The sequence below is a fragment of the Xyrauchen texanus genome, chromosome 32 (assembly GCF_025860055.1).
Source record: "Xyrauchen texanus isolate HMW12.3.18 chromosome 32, RBS_HiC_50CHRs, whole genome shotgun sequence".
NCBI lineage: Eukaryota > Metazoa > Chordata > Actinopteri > Cypriniformes > Catostomidae > Xyrauchen > Xyrauchen texanus.
In genome coordinates, this window is record NC_068307.1 from 36,196,847 (window position 1) to 36,212,605 (window position 15,759).

At 39.1% G+C, this 15,759-nt stretch overlaps 1 protein-coding gene across 2 annotated transcripts in view; it reads left to right on the forward strand.

Annotated features, from left to right (window-relative positions):
* cacna2d3 (calcium channel, voltage dependent, alpha2/delta subunit 3) overlaps positions 1-15,759 on the forward strand; it is an 81,192-nt gene that overhangs the window by 47,908 nt on the left and 17,525 nt on the right. Inside the window, exons 15-17 of one of the 2 annotated variants that reach the window (XM_052101544.1) lie at positions 4,207-4,281; positions 4,800-4,880; positions 5,020-5,094. In XM_052101544.1, the coding sequence (XP_051957504.1) occupies positions 4,207-4,281; positions 4,800-4,880; positions 5,020-5,094 (231 nt within the window). The remainder of the gene's footprint in view (positions 1-4,206; positions 4,282-4,799; positions 4,881-5,019; positions 5,095-15,759) is intronic. The other variant, XM_052101545.1, reaches the window with a different exon arrangement.

Genomic DNA, 15,759 nt, shown 5'->3' on the forward strand with positions numbered 1-15,759 from the left:
CAAAACTGAAAATGACAAATAAGTATTTTGTCTAAAAATAAATGTGATAATTTCAAGGATTCTCTTTACCTACATACATTTTCACATTTTAAAAGTTATTAAATGTTAGATTCAGTTACCTCAAAATCAACCATTATATATTGCACGCTATGGCCTCATGCATCAGGAAAATTTTGCAGTGCATTTTGACAAACAGGTATTAAGGAAAGTGCTTTGGTAGTTTTTGTTGCTATATAGTGTTTTGGGAGAAAATACAATTTAAAACTGCCTTTTACCCCAGGGGCCCTTAAGCCCTGTTGTACCCTATTGCAAAATAGCTCAATCTACTAAAAAAATTATTCTGTAAACCAATATTTCTGTGTATTTTTATGCTTACTGGATTATCACGTTGTTAGGTTAGCGACACTAAATTGTGAGTCGAGATTCCCTGTGCTTCACATGAGGAGCACAATTTGTTATGACACATAAATTTGCTGCCTATGTAGAATGTTCAGTATTGGTTACTTTTATTGGTTCCATTTCCTTTAGGATGCCTATATAGAGAGTATACAGCAAGGCAGCTCACTAGGTTTTGGAAAGAATCTGTGTCCATTCTGTCACTCAAAATCTGGTGTCTTGCCGCATTTCCTCATTGTGATTTGCTTTCAGTATTCTGTTTCTGGAATCTGAAACGTTTTATTAGTTTTTGAACATTAATGTGGTGCAGAGTGCTATGGAGAGACTCTGAAAGTAGAGAGAGAGAGAAAGAGAGAGAGAGAGAGTTTGAGTGAGGGTGAGATGTGGTCAGAGATAGGACTTGGCATCACTCTGCTGGGTATGTAGAGAACTGCAACACTGACCGCTAGGCCATTTCATTGCTGATAAGGCCGACACACACACACACACACACACACGCACGCACGCACGCACGCACGCACGCACGCACGCACGCACACACACACACACACACACACACACACACACACACACACACACACACACACACACACACACACACGTTGGCATGGGGTGTTGGGAATTGTTCTCTTGAGTGTGTGTTGCTGTATCTTGGCCACTGAGACACCCCATTCATCATTTTGTGGATCATTGCCTTTTATCTCCTAAAGCCGTAATAAAACTGACATTGGAGCAGAGGGTGTGAGAGAGACCGAGAGAGAGTGAAAGAAAGAAAGGGGGAAGGAGAGGAAGAGGGAATCACAAGGTTAATTTACAGATTTCAATTTGGCTCCTGGAGGATACACCTCCAGTGTTCTGCAAGAAGCCAACCAGACTTAACAAATGTTGGACAAAACTCAAACTGAGCTGGAGGATTTTTTTTTAAGCTATTGAATGTGAGACAAAACAAGAACCGTCTTCAGTAGGGCTGAGGTAGATTTTATTTATTTGTTCTTTGAAAAACCTTAGTAAATTTAGTGAAACTAGTAAGTCAAAATGACAAAATAAATTTAAATTCAGGATACATTAGGATGAATAGTTTTAAAGGAATAGTTTACCCAAAAAGTTAAATATTTCACCTAATATACAGTAATTTACTCACGCTGACGTTAGGTAGTTTATAGGATTCATGTGCTATATTCCAATTCTTCTAAAGTTATGCAATAGCTTTGTGTGAGGAACAGGCCGAAATTTAACCTTGGAATTTAACATAGAAAAATAACCATCCACCTAAAATGAGGTGTGCCCCGTTTATAAAAAAACAAAATTATCAATTATTTTCATGGTTACAAAAGAGGGGACAAAGGACTCTTTACTTTAACTTCATGTTAACAATAATCAGTTTCCAGAAAGACAAGGAATTGTCTGAGAAATATATACCCTCACTTATACACCATAAAAGTGCTTCTTTTAGAGATGATAAGAGTCACATTTATGAGGTCGTTGTGTTTTTTAGTGCTATCTGTGTCATGTCCGTAACATTTTAGAGGTTCATTCCAGAAGTTAACTGTATATCACTGAAACAATACTCATACAAATAGGTTGAAACTTTCGGAATAATTCTAACTTATGTCGATGGTATGAATGATAGCCTCAAATAGCCTCCCTTCTTTAATTTAAATGTCCATAATAATGCATTATGGACGTGACAGTTATGGACACTTCATATTAAATCATGTGGATATCAATGGGAGAATCATAAACCTCCACCACTCGTTCTTTTACCATGATGATTCTGATAGATCGCTGACTATTGCTTTGATGTGTGAAGTGTTTCAAGCGAATTGTATTTATAGCAAACATTTGAAAAGCGGTCACATTGACAAACTTTGTGATTTGAAATGCAATACGACAGCTAAACATTTATAATTTGGTATTGCCACTGCTCAGCGTTTTCCACATACACCTGCTAGATAGCACTGCTTTTCAACTCTGGCTCAAGCAGTGAATGCAGAAAATATTTAAAAAATAGCATTTTTTGGTTTAGTAATCAAGCCAAGACATATCACAATTTAAATCTCAATTCAATCCATCATACAGCTTCATGGATATCATACCAATTTGTAAGAGGTCCAAGTCTGCAAGTTTCAAAGCATTTTGAATGTTCAAAAACCCCTTAAACCCTTTGGACCCACAGGCGGCACTATTTAAGTTAACTCTTTTTTTACTTGTTTGTGAGCTTGCCCGAGTGAACAATAGAATGTTGTATCTTAGATGTTCAGAACAAAATATCCAGTCCAGCAGGACAAGCATACCAAACAAATCATCGGAAAAGTATGTTATTGGCTATTGGTGGTAAACTCTTTTATATAATCGCAAAGAGAATAATCTCAGCTGTCTGATGACACCTAGACTGAGCTTTTAGTCTACTCAGACACCAAGATATTCAATTAAATAATGGGGGTGGTGCATGAACTGAAAATTAGACAGAATGTCTATGGACGAGCACATCTTTGAGGGCCAAAATGCGTTTAAGCTTCACTTACATTTGAGATATGCATTTTGTAAAGGTGATAGAGAAAAAATATTTTCTGAGTACTTGCTGCCATCTAGAGGAATGAAATAAGACGTTTAACATGTTTAAAAAAAAAAAAAAAAAAATTATTTATTTTTTTTACTTTGTTTATCATAAGATTGTAAATATATATAATATTTTTTTATGAATAATTTATAAATAATTATGAAAATGTTCTGTCTATTTATGTTATGTTATGTTATGTATTTGTTTAAATTTGTCTCTAGACTCTATCCATGGGAGTTTTTGATTATACTTACAAATGGTTCGATATATAGACAAACAAGTACTTTATATGTGGAGTTCAAATTCAGGTTTCCACTCCAAATGTTACGTTCGTAACACTGGAACTGCCCAAAATCTTCCTCTTCAGTGTAGCTCTCAAATCTTTTTTGTGTTTGCATACACTGAAATATGGTGCGTCAAGACATGGCGTATCTGGTTTGACGTCAGTGACGATCAGAAAAAATGCCATTTGACGTCATTAACGTCAGACTTGATGCAACACATTGTGGTGCACCATATTTTATTTGTAGGGATTAGAATAAAGATTTCAAAGCTACGGTGTAGGGAAAGATTTTCAGCAAATAAGCATTACAATTTTGATCAGTTCCTCACACAGAACTATCGTTTGATTTCAGAAGACTTGGAATAGCGTCAAATGAGCTACTTTTATGGTACTTTTATTAATTCTAGAGCATATGACAGAATTTGTATTTCTGGGTGAACTATCCCTTCTAAATTGTGAATTTAAAATTGGATTAGTTACAGTAAACAAAATATTTCTCTTCCTTTTTACTTTCATTTTTTTTTTCCATAAACAAAAACAACTGCACAAATACTCTCAAGGGCCACTGTAAAAAAAATGCATAATGGACATATGCACACACACACACACACACACACACACACACATATAAGGGTTAGGTGGGGGAATAGCAGACCTACTTTAAGTGAGCTCATGCGTTAAATCATGTCAGCTCTCATCGTGGCTGCAGCTGAACTTACAGTTCAGCAACAGAGATGAACCATCCTCACCAGATCACCCTTCACTTGTCTACACCACGCACGGCCATTAATCAAAATGTCGGTCGAATATTTCATATTTGCAGTAACTTCCTTGATCTAAAGAAGGCCAGTAGGACAACAAAATATGGGTGTGTGAACTGGCCATTGTGTTTAATGTCCAAACAAAATCTGCATTTGATGTATTTTACTCTGAGTTGAAATCGGAAAGTCTTCTTTCGATCTGTCAGCAGCTTGGAGAAAACAAAGTTCCGAATCCGATGACCACTGTGGCCATGCCTGTGTTTAGCACCAAGAATGAAACGGTGAGGAGAGTGACTCTGTGTTTGTGTATAAGAGCAAATGTTATCTTATTAGTATTCCTAGGCAAGTGTTGTTAATGTTTTTTTCTTACTGTATATTTCATATATATTGAGCTTTGATGATAATGAATATTCACCATTGAAAAAATGCAAATTACTTTACTTTTATTAAATGTTCCATCTGGGTTTGATTTATAAAACAAAATGGAATTTAAAGATGAAGTGTGTACTGTAATTTCTTTTCCACTAGCGTCACCAAATGGAATTGCAAACAAAGTGTTTTCCTGAACACGCTCGCCTGTCTGTAGTTTGTCTGAAAAACAGATAGACCTGCCCCCAAACTCATGCCATTGGCTGAGCTAGTAGCAACTACTGTATGTCAGGCTATTTATAACCAAAGGTTAAAAATGTCCACTTTCGGTACGTAAAACTATGAATGAGATTACGTAGGTGTAAGAATATGAAGTGAACAAAAGCACACATGTGAAAGTAAAATAGTTACACAGTGTGTTTTTCCACAGAAAAACCAAGGCATCCTGCTAGGCGTCGCAGGCACTGACATCCCCATTCAAGAGTTAATGAAAACCATACCAAAACACAAGGTAGGATTTTAATGCCACTGAATAACTGGCAGGAATTCAAAATCAATTTTAATCTCTTGTCTCAATTTTACACTGAGGTGTACATCGTTGAGGTGTACTAATGCTATCATTTTTTTTAATCTTATCTTCCCTTTTTCAGCTTGGAATACATGGATATGCATTTGCCATCACCAATAACGGATATATCCTGACACATCCTGACCTGAGGCCCCTGGTAAGGAGTGAAATCTTATTCTGTGTCCACAAACACACACATATCCTACTTTATATCAGGACTATCTATTGCTGCGTTCCATTCAGCCGGATATTGGATAGTCTTATTTGACTTTGACTTCCAACCATTAAGGCGTTCCATTGCTCAGTTGGGATTGGTACCATTAGATTTACAGTTAAAAAACAAATAGTGGAGGATAGACGATGCTATGTAGTGTATTCCAGGTGTAAGATTATCAACAGAAAGGATAATTTACCGCCAACAGCCAATCAAATTTCAGCAGCAAATAACTTTAAATTAAGTTAAACTTTTCACAATAAATTGTGAAAAGCTGATCATTATGATATTTGGCATATATGTATAGGGTGTCTAGATGAGGTTGTGTACCAAATTCTGTGAAAGTTGGCCACAAAGTGGCACTAGAAGCTAATTTACATTTTTGCTAATAACACTGGAATCATACAAAATTGTATATATAAACTAAAAAACTAAAACCATTTTTTTCAAGGTTGGAATGTTGGAATCTGACATGCATCTTCTTTGGTTCACGTGCTAACACATACTTAAAATATATATTCAAAAAATTAACAAAAATGCCTGTCATAAGTCAATACAATTTCAGAAGCTAATAAGTTGCGATGTGAATCATTATGAAATTTGTCATTCACTTAAAGGTTGCCAAAATTAAGCTGTATATACAATTTTGTGAGAATTGGCCACAAGTTAGCACTATAATAAGCTAATTTAAAAAAAAAATTATCAAGGAAGTTGTAATTTCACAAGCCTTTTCTTTGGTTCATGTGTTAACATATCCTTAAAATATAAATTCGACAAATCAACAAAAAGGGCCACCAACAGCTAATTAAATTCAGTAGCTAACAGGTTGCATTGTATACGGTCATTATGAAGTTTAGCACCCACTTGCAGGTTGCCACAATTAAACTGTATATCTCATTTTGTGAGAATCAACAACAAGATGGCACTGCAAAAAGCTAATTTACGTTTTTGCTAACAACTCCAGAAGCCTAAAGGCTGGAAAAATATGCATATATATTAGTATATTTTCTCTTAATCCTTCAGTCAACTAAAATCAACTGGTCATGTGGATTTCCGCAAACTTTTATTTATTTTTTATTTTTTTATTCACATTCATCCTTGGCATTTGTTTAATTTTTTCACCAATTTCAGATGTATGATCTACAGATGCTCTTGACAAAGTAATTTGATTAATGTAATTGTTTAGAAAATACAGTGATGTGAAAAAGTGATCCTTGAATCCTTGATTTCATGTATTTTTATGTATTTTTCATACTAAATTGTTTAAAATCTTCTAACGAGATATAACATAAAACAAAGGCAACCTGAGTAAACACAAAATACAGTTTTCAAATAAATATACACTACCGGTCAAAAGTTTTCAAATACTTGACTGAAATGTTTCTCATGATCTTAAAAATCTTTTGATCTGATGCGTATGCTTAAATGTTTGAAATTAGATTTGTAGACAAAAATATAAGTGTGCCATCATATTCATTTATTTCATTACAAAGCTAAAATGTAATTTAAAAAAATACCTTGTGACAGGGCAGTGTTATGACGTGTGAAAACAGGAGAAGGCAGACGGGGGTGTGGATCCAAATGCAGTTTATTTATAAATAATACGAAAGAAACCAAACACAGGAACAAATCAAAATCCACGATGGGGAAAAAGGCAAACTAAATACTGGTGGATACGGAGGGTGGAAAACAACAGGGTAACCTCGGATGGACAGACAGATAACAGGGTAACCACGAGCGAGCGGACAGACTGACAGGGGACACGAGCAGAGAGAGTCAAACCAGACATTAGAGGAGACATGGAACGTCAACGAACGACAACGGGAAGTGGAGAAAGCGGGGTTTAAATAAACAGACAAGGTAATGACAAAATAACAGACAGGTGCGGACAACAACACAGTGATCAGGGCTGGGAGTGTGATCCGGGAATTGTGGGAAGTGCAGTTTCACACACGGACAGTGAGACTCAGGGCGGACAACAGGGAAAACGTGACATGGAACGGGATCGGTGACGGGTGAAACGGAAAACACGGAGCAGACAACAAGGAAACGTGACATAAACGTGACTACTGAGACAGAGAACACAGGGCAGACAACAGGGGATCGTAACAGGCGGAGAGTGGGGCCGGGTCGTGATTCCGCACACCTGGCCCCTAATCAGGCTAATCAAGCCTCAGAGAGGGATGAAGGCTGACATGGAGCAGTCGTAGAAGAGAGAGAGGAGGAGAGAGAGCGAAAAAAACACTTACTCGCCGGTTCTCCGATACGGACGGAAAGCCCCGGCGTGTTTTTGGTGGACGGTAGGGGTCTACCCTGCCTCTGGTAGTGGTAACCACTCCAGGCTGTTGGTTGGGAGCCCCTCCTCCCCTCGCGGTCAGTGGCCATTCCTCCGCTTCCAGGCCGCTGGGCTCCTCCGGCGGATGGCCACGGCTGCTCCTTTGGGGTGGATGGTAGTGGCGAGGACTCTACTACGGCTCATCCCTCCTCCTTCCAGGATTTCGGCAACAGTGTAAAGGGGTTAAAGGGAAAGGAGGAGGCGAGTACTGGCTTGACGATATAAATAATATTTTAACGAAGAACTAAACAAAAAGACAAACATACAAAGGTGTCGGACAGCTGCCCGTAAAATCTCTCTCTCTCGCACTGCAGCTTCCAGTTGGTCTTTATCCCTCTCTGAGGCTTTATTAGCCTGATTAAGGGCCGATTGTGTGGAATCACAACCCGGCCCCGCCCTCCGCCCTGTCACATTCCTCCCACGTTCTTTCAGACCGGGGAGCCTCCGGCATAACATACACCTCCCCCCCTTTTTCCATGGGGAGGGGCATGCCTTCCGCACCATCTGCTGGCAAGTCATCCCCGTCTACTTGAATGAGGGAGGGGACAAGGGAGGGAAAAAAAAAATGTTTGGCACCTACACGCAGTTACGCCGATCATGCCAAATGAACAAAAACGTTTTAAAAAGAGAGGAAAAGGCCAACACAAAGCGGCAGTGAAAGATAGAGGACAGAGTGAGAGAAAAAAATACACTTACTCACCAGTTCTCCGATACGCCGCAGCTTGGTCCTCGGCCACTCCTCCACCCTCTAATGCGCCTCCCCAGATGGATAGGAGGCAGACCTCCGGCCCCTGGTGGACGGAAAGTCCCGCCATTTATAGATAATGGCTCTCACTGTGGTACTTTGAAATAGCTTTGTAACCCTTCCCAGACTGATGTATTTCAATCACCTATTTCCTCATCAATTCTGGAATTTCTTTTGACCTTGACATAGTGTGCTACAGGGTAAGACATTTTAGCCAATTTCATGCTGCTGAAAATGTTCTGTTCAGGTGTTGATTTGATTGAACAGTTCTGGCAGTGATTAGGCCTTGGTGTGTCTAGACCAACTGAACCCCATTATATTTGAGGATTCATAACTAAGGGGGAAAATACTTTTTCACACAGGCCCAGTTGGTATTGGATACAATTTTTGCTTTGTATTTTGTGTTTACTCAGATTGCCTTTGTTTTATTTACATTCCCTCAGATGGTAGTTTTCTTTCCCTAAATGACAAAAATTATGATTTTTAGTTTTTTTTTTTTGTTTTTTAGTATTATGTTTTCCTGTGTCATGATTGTACTGGCCTTCAGCTTTCTTGAGAGGCTTGTACTGAGACTTTTTTACTTGTCGTGACTGAGACTTCCTGTTCCAGAGATTTCCTGTTCAGGTTGCTGCCAGCACGCTGCATGAAACTGTGTTTGTAGCTTGATAGCCTGCTTAGCATTGCTTATTCTTATACGTAATTTTTTTAATCTTGTGCCATTTTACCACATGCTCCAGATTTTTTCACTATTTTACAGTGCATACCCGTTTCTCTCTTTTTTTATAAAATTTTTTCCGCTACATCTCGTGTCTCGACCGCGTGCATTTGTTTTCTCCTCTGTATTTTACATGGATTATTACATCAGTCTCAAATATCTGCTGATCGATCTCAAACCTCGCCGCTCAAGAACAACCATAACATCAACAACAGCAACAACAAACAATTGCGGTAAGTCATGACATCCGCTCATGTTATATCTTCCTACATTGCATGCCACATGTTTACTATAGCTTCTTCAGTCAGAAATGAGGGATTTACATGTGATAAATCTTAGGAATTAGTCAGGCAGGTTAATGAGTTAGAGACACGCATCCGAACACTAGTGGAGGTCAGTGAGAAAGAGAAGCCGGTAGAGACTGTTTCGTATACTTATAATACAGCAAGCAAAACACAGACTTTGGTTCCTGCTGTAGAGAGCCCGCAGCAGGGAGTTTGGGTGATGTCTCGGCGGCATACTCACTCAGCAAAGCAACACCACTTTCCTGTTCCTGTTAGGGTTTCCAATCGATTCTCCCCACTCAGTGATCCCCCCACTGAGGATCATGTTGAAAGAGCCTTATTAATAGGTGATTCTATTGTGAGGAACGTGGAAATAGAGACTCCAGCCACTATTGTTAAATGAATTTCAGGTGCTCGGGCATCTGACATCAGATCAAATTTACAAGTGCTGGCTAATGCTAAATGTAGATTTTCTAAAATTGTTATTCATGTTATCATTAACAATGTCAGGCTTCGCAAGTTGGAGATCAATAAATGTAATAGTAAAAAGGTGTGTGAGCTTACAAAAACGATGTCAGACACTTTAATATGCTCTGGCCCCCTCCCTGCTTGTCATGGTGATGAGGTTTATAGTAGATTAATGTCACTGAATGTGGTGTCATTGGATGTCTTAGTGGTGTCTGGAGAATAGCATAGGATTTATAGACAATTGGAAGAGTTTTGGGGTAGATCTGACCTGCTAATGAGAGATGGACTCCATCCCTCCAGGGCACGTGCCACTCTCCTATCTAATTTGGCTCATAGTCTTAATAGTGATAGTATTTGATTAACTGGGGCCCAGGTCAGGAAGCAGACAAACTGGTTAATCCGAACGTCTGCAAGCTGTCTTGAGACATCACACAGGTCACATAAACTACGACACATAGAGACTGTATCACCTAGATATCATATAGTTCCCCGCACTAAATCATTTAGAATAAATTTGATTAAGGTCAAACTTGGAAAAAAATAAAAATTTAAGACACAAATCATATAAAGGTAGGGCTACTAAACATTATATATTTTTCAAGAAAATAACTAATTGTAAATGAAATGATTACAGATCAAAGATTGGATACTCTCTGTTTGACTGAAACCTGGTTTAACCAGATGAATATATTAGTTAAAATATAAACACGAGCCTCATCTGAAGGGTTGAGGAGGTGTTGCTGCAATTTACAGTGAAGTTTTTAGTGTTTCTCAGAGGATAGGATAAAAGTTTAAGTCTTTTGAATTAATATTGCTTAATGTGACACTGTCAGATATAAATACAAAATCTCTGTCATCTTTTGCCCTTGCTACAGTAGATAGATCATCCGGGCTGTATTCCGATTACCTTGGTGAATTAGCAAATTTTCTATCAGATCTAATAGTAACTTTAATTGTTGGTGACTTCAACATTCACATAGATAATGAATATGACACATTGGGATTGGCATTTATCGATAGTCTCAACTCTCTTGGAGTCAGAAAAAATGTGTCAGGACCAACTCATCGCCATAATCATATGCTAGATTTAATTCTGTCATATGGAGTTGATGTTGATACTATAGAATTTATACCGCAGAGCGATGACATCTCAGATCATTACCTTGTGTCTTGTTTGTTGCGATCTGCCTATGTCACTCAATCTACACCATGCTATCGTTCAGGTAGCACTATTCTTTTGACTACTAAAGATAGCTTAAAATAAAATCTTCCAGAATTATGTCACATCCTCAGTAAGCCAAAATGTCTAAACGAACTTGATGTAATAACATAAAATATAAATACAGTCTTCTCTAGCAGTCTTGATAGTGTCGCCCCACTTCAATTAAAGAAAATTTAAGAAAACATCCCGCACCACGGTACAATTATCACACTCATGCTCTCAAGAGAGCAGCTCACAGAATACAAAATTAGAGGTGTTTCGTGGTGCATGGAAGAATATTGTCTGTAGCTACAGACAGGAACTAAAAGCTACCAGGTCAGCATAGTTTAGTAAACTCATAGACAATAACCACAACAATCCTCTGTGTTTATTTGATACTGTGGCTAAATTGATTAGGATTACAGCTTCAACTGACGAATATGTTTAACTTCAACAGTAATGACTTCATGAATTAGATTATGAAGAGCTTGCACAACTTGTCAAAAAATCAAAAGCCACAACATGTATGTTAGATTCAATACCAACTAAGCTCTTAAAAGAGGTATCACAACCTCACAACCTCTTCTAATATTGTTAACTCCTCGCTATTCTTAGGACATGTCCCAAGAAACTTTAAAAAGGCAGTTATCAAACCGCTTATTAAGAAGTCACAGCTTGGTTACTCCAGCCAGGTCTCCTAAGAAACAAATTGGCTCGGTTACTAGGGAGGGTAGAGTCACATGGGGTAACCTCCTCATGGTCACTATAATGTGGTTCTCACTCTCGATGGGGTACGTGGTGAGTTGTGCTTGGATGCCATGGAGAATAGCATGAAGCCTCCACACATGCTTTGTCTCCGCGGTAGCACTCTCAACAAGCCACATGATATAATGCATGGATTCATAGTTTCAGACGCAACTGAGATTTATCCTCCACCACCCAGATTGAGGTGAGTCACTACGCCACCACGAGGACTTCGAGCACATTGGGAATTGGGCATTCCAAATTGGTGAGAAAAGGGGAGGAAAGAAAAAAGAAGTCACAGCTCGATCCTGGCGAATTGGCTAATTATAGACCGATTTCAAATCTCCCATTTATGTCGAAAATACTAGAAAAGGTAGTGTCCTCCCAAACTATGTTTATTTCTACTCAGAAATGGTATATATGAACAATTTTTGTCAGGATTTAGGCCCCATCAAAGTACAGAGACTGCACATATTAGTGTTACAAATGACTTGCTCTTATCATCTGATCACGGCTGCATTTCTCTTCTAGTGCTTTTAGATCTTAGTGCTGCCTTTGATACCATAGATCACGACATTCTCTTGAATAGGCTGGAGAAATATGTTGGCATTAGTGGACTTCAGGCCCTATTTATCAGACCGCTACCACTTTGTATGTGTAAATGAGGAATTGTTAAATCAAACAAAAAGTTAAGTATAGAGTGCCACAGGGATCAGTTTTATGGCCTCTGCTTTTTTCCTTATATGTACTTCCCCTTGGAGATATTATCAGGAATAGTGGAATAAGTTTCCACTGTTATGCCGATGATACCCAAATTTATATTTCTTCTAAACCTGATGAAATTTCACAATTCTTTAAATTAGCTGAGTGTTTCAATGAATGGATGGCCAGAAATTTCCTTCTGCTCAATTCCGAATTTAGATGTTATATTTGATACCAATCTGTCCTTTGAAAATAACATTTCCAATGTTTGTAGAACAGCATTCTTCCACCTCAGAAATATTGCTTAGTTACGACACATGCTCTCTGTTGCTGATAATGTGTTCATGACCTCAAGACTAGATTATTGTAATGCATTACTTGGAGGATGAAATGCAAGCTCAATAAATAAACTTCAATTTGTTCAAAATGCAGCTGTCAGAGTGCTGATTAGAACCAAGAAAATTATAATTTTAGCCCAATTTTATCATTGTTACATTGGATACCTGTTAAATTTGTATTAATTAAAAAATTCGGTTAACTACATACAAAGCTTTGAATGGTCTAGCTCCACATTATTTTCTGTAAGTGACCTTCTACCACACTATATTCCATCATGTTCATACGAAACAAAATTCTGGCTTGTTTATAGTTCCTATTTGGCTCCAAAACTATGGAAAAGTCTCCATAACACTCTTCGGGATGCAGACACACTCACTCAGTTTAAGTCTACACTAAATCTATTTAGCAAGGCATACACCTGATTTATCCATCAACTCACAATTAGGCTGCTTTAGTTAGGTCTGTCAAAACCAGAAATATTTCTCTGAAACATTTCTCATAATCTATAACTCTATAAATTGAATTGCATTTATGCTAATATTATTCTATTTGTTTCACTGTCTCAACCTCGGGATTCATCTCTGGCCAGATCCAACTATGTTCCTGCTTGGAGTCCACTGCTACATGTCGCTGTGATGACGTGATGACGACAAGCCGATGCTAGACAGACATCACTTCAGTCTTTTAATATGGACTTCAGAGGATGAACTGATAGATTAGATTCAACTTTATTGTCATTTTGCAGAGTACAAGTACAAAGACAACGAAATGCAGTTAGCGTCCAACCAGAAGTGGACCAAGTGTTGATACCAACTCCAACTGTAAGACATCGGACACTGTCTGAACCTTGTATTTAGGATGGACCCCACTGAACCTGCCAGTTGAACTGCAATGCACCTCATTGATCAAAACTTGCTCACCAGTCCCCAGACATGCAGTACCCTGGTCTTCAGCCACTCCTCTACCCTCTGGCGGACAACAACTACTCCTCCCCTGGCAGACGGCAGCGAGTCCTCTGACCCCTGGCAGACAGTAACGACTCCTTCCCTTCCTGGAGGAAGGCAGTGGTTCCTCTGACTACCGGCAGTCAGCAGTGACTCCTCCATTCCTTGCGGACGGCCGCAGCTCATCCCCTGGTGGACAGCAGTGACGAGAACTCCACAATAGTCCATCCCCTCTCCTTCCCGGGAACTTAAATTACATAAATCAACTTAAACAGCAGCTGTGTGTGTCTCTATATCTCTCAAACTGGTGACTCTGGCTCATCTTTATCCCCCTCCCAGCTGATTAGTACAATTCAGCACCGGGCGTGCATCCTTACGGCCTGGTCACATCCTCCTCCTTGTCACAGACTTCAAAGACATTAGTCATTTATCTTACAGTTCATACAAAATCTTTGTTTAAACACTGGCCCTTAACACTTAGTTAGTTTCTAAACTTTAAACCATGACTTGCACTGCACACAAATAACTAATACTGGCATTACAGTCATGCTGTTTAGCCAGAGGGGAACTGTTCCCCACAGTGAGCCTGGTTTCTCCCAAGGTTATTTTTCTCCATTTGCCAACATCTTATGGACTTTTGTGTTCCGTGCCACAGTCAAATTCAGCTTGCTTACTGGAGTTCTAAATACAATTATTGTTTAACTATTTAATTATTTATTTTATACACATTTTACAATCATATTTAATCAAACTACACAATGACGACTAAGAATTTATAGATATTCCAATTTCATTTTCTGTTAAAGTTTTCTGTAAAGCTGCTTTGAAACGATGTGCTGTGAAAAGCGCTATAAAAATGACATGACTTTTATGTTAGATTTTGTTTGAATTTTTGAAAACATTTTGTATGAGATATACACAAAAACAGAAAAACAAAGAAATTGGGGGCAAATACTTTTTCACAGCACTGTATAAGCCAGTACATTTTTGGTGTGGCCCATAATGACTAATTGACCTGTATCATAACTTTCAGATGCTATGGGGCAATATTACTTAATTTCCTTTGCAACTGATCAAAGAAATTAACATTTTACACCAAGACATCTATATCCACAGGATACACAGATAAGCCAAAACATTATAACCACCTGTCTAATATGCTGTTGGTCCTCCACGTGTCGCCAAACAGTGCTGACATGCCAAGGCGTGGACACTACAAGACAGCTGAAGGTGTCCTGTGGTATTTGGCACCAAGACATTAGCAGTAGATCCTTCCAAGTCCTGTAAGTTGCAAGGTGGAGCCGCCATTGATCGGACTTGTTGTTCCAGCACATCCCACAGATGCTCAATCTGATTGAAAATATGGGGAATTTGGAGGCCAAGGTAACACCTTGAACTCTTCATCATGTTCCTCAAACCATTTCTGAACAAGGTGTGCAGTGTGTCAGGGTACATTATCCTAGTAGGTGGAATGAGTCAAATTGACATCCACATGAATGGCTGGACCCAGGGTTTCCCAGCAGAACATTGACCAGAGTGGCTTGTCGTCTTCCCACAGTGCATCCTGAAGCCATCACTTCCCCAGATAAACAGCACACGTGTTCATGGCTGTACACGTGATGTAAAAGAAAACGGGACTCATCGGACCAGGCGACATTCTTCCACTGCTCCAAGGTCCAGATCTGATGCTCATGTGCCCATAGTAGGTGCTTTCAATGGTGGACAGGAGTCATCATGGGCCGTCTGCGGCAAACCAGCCCCATAAGCAGCAAGGTGCGATGTACTGTGTGTTTTGACACATTCCTCCTGTAACCATCATTAAAATGTTCTGTGACTTGTGCCACAATGCACAGTTCTATCAGTTAGGGCCAGACAGTATAGCCTTCATTGCCCTTGTTCATCGATGAGCCTTGGGTGCTCAATACCTTGTCACAGTTTTGTCATTTAGGCCTCTGTTGGTAGGTACTCACCACCGCTGACCTGGAGCACCCCACAAGCCTTGCCATTTCAGAGATGTTCTGACCCTTCTTTACTCATGCCCATTTCTCCTGCATTCAGCATGTTGAGTATGAGAACTGATTGTTCATTAACTATCTAATCTACCCAGACCTAGACATGTGGCCTTGTTCGG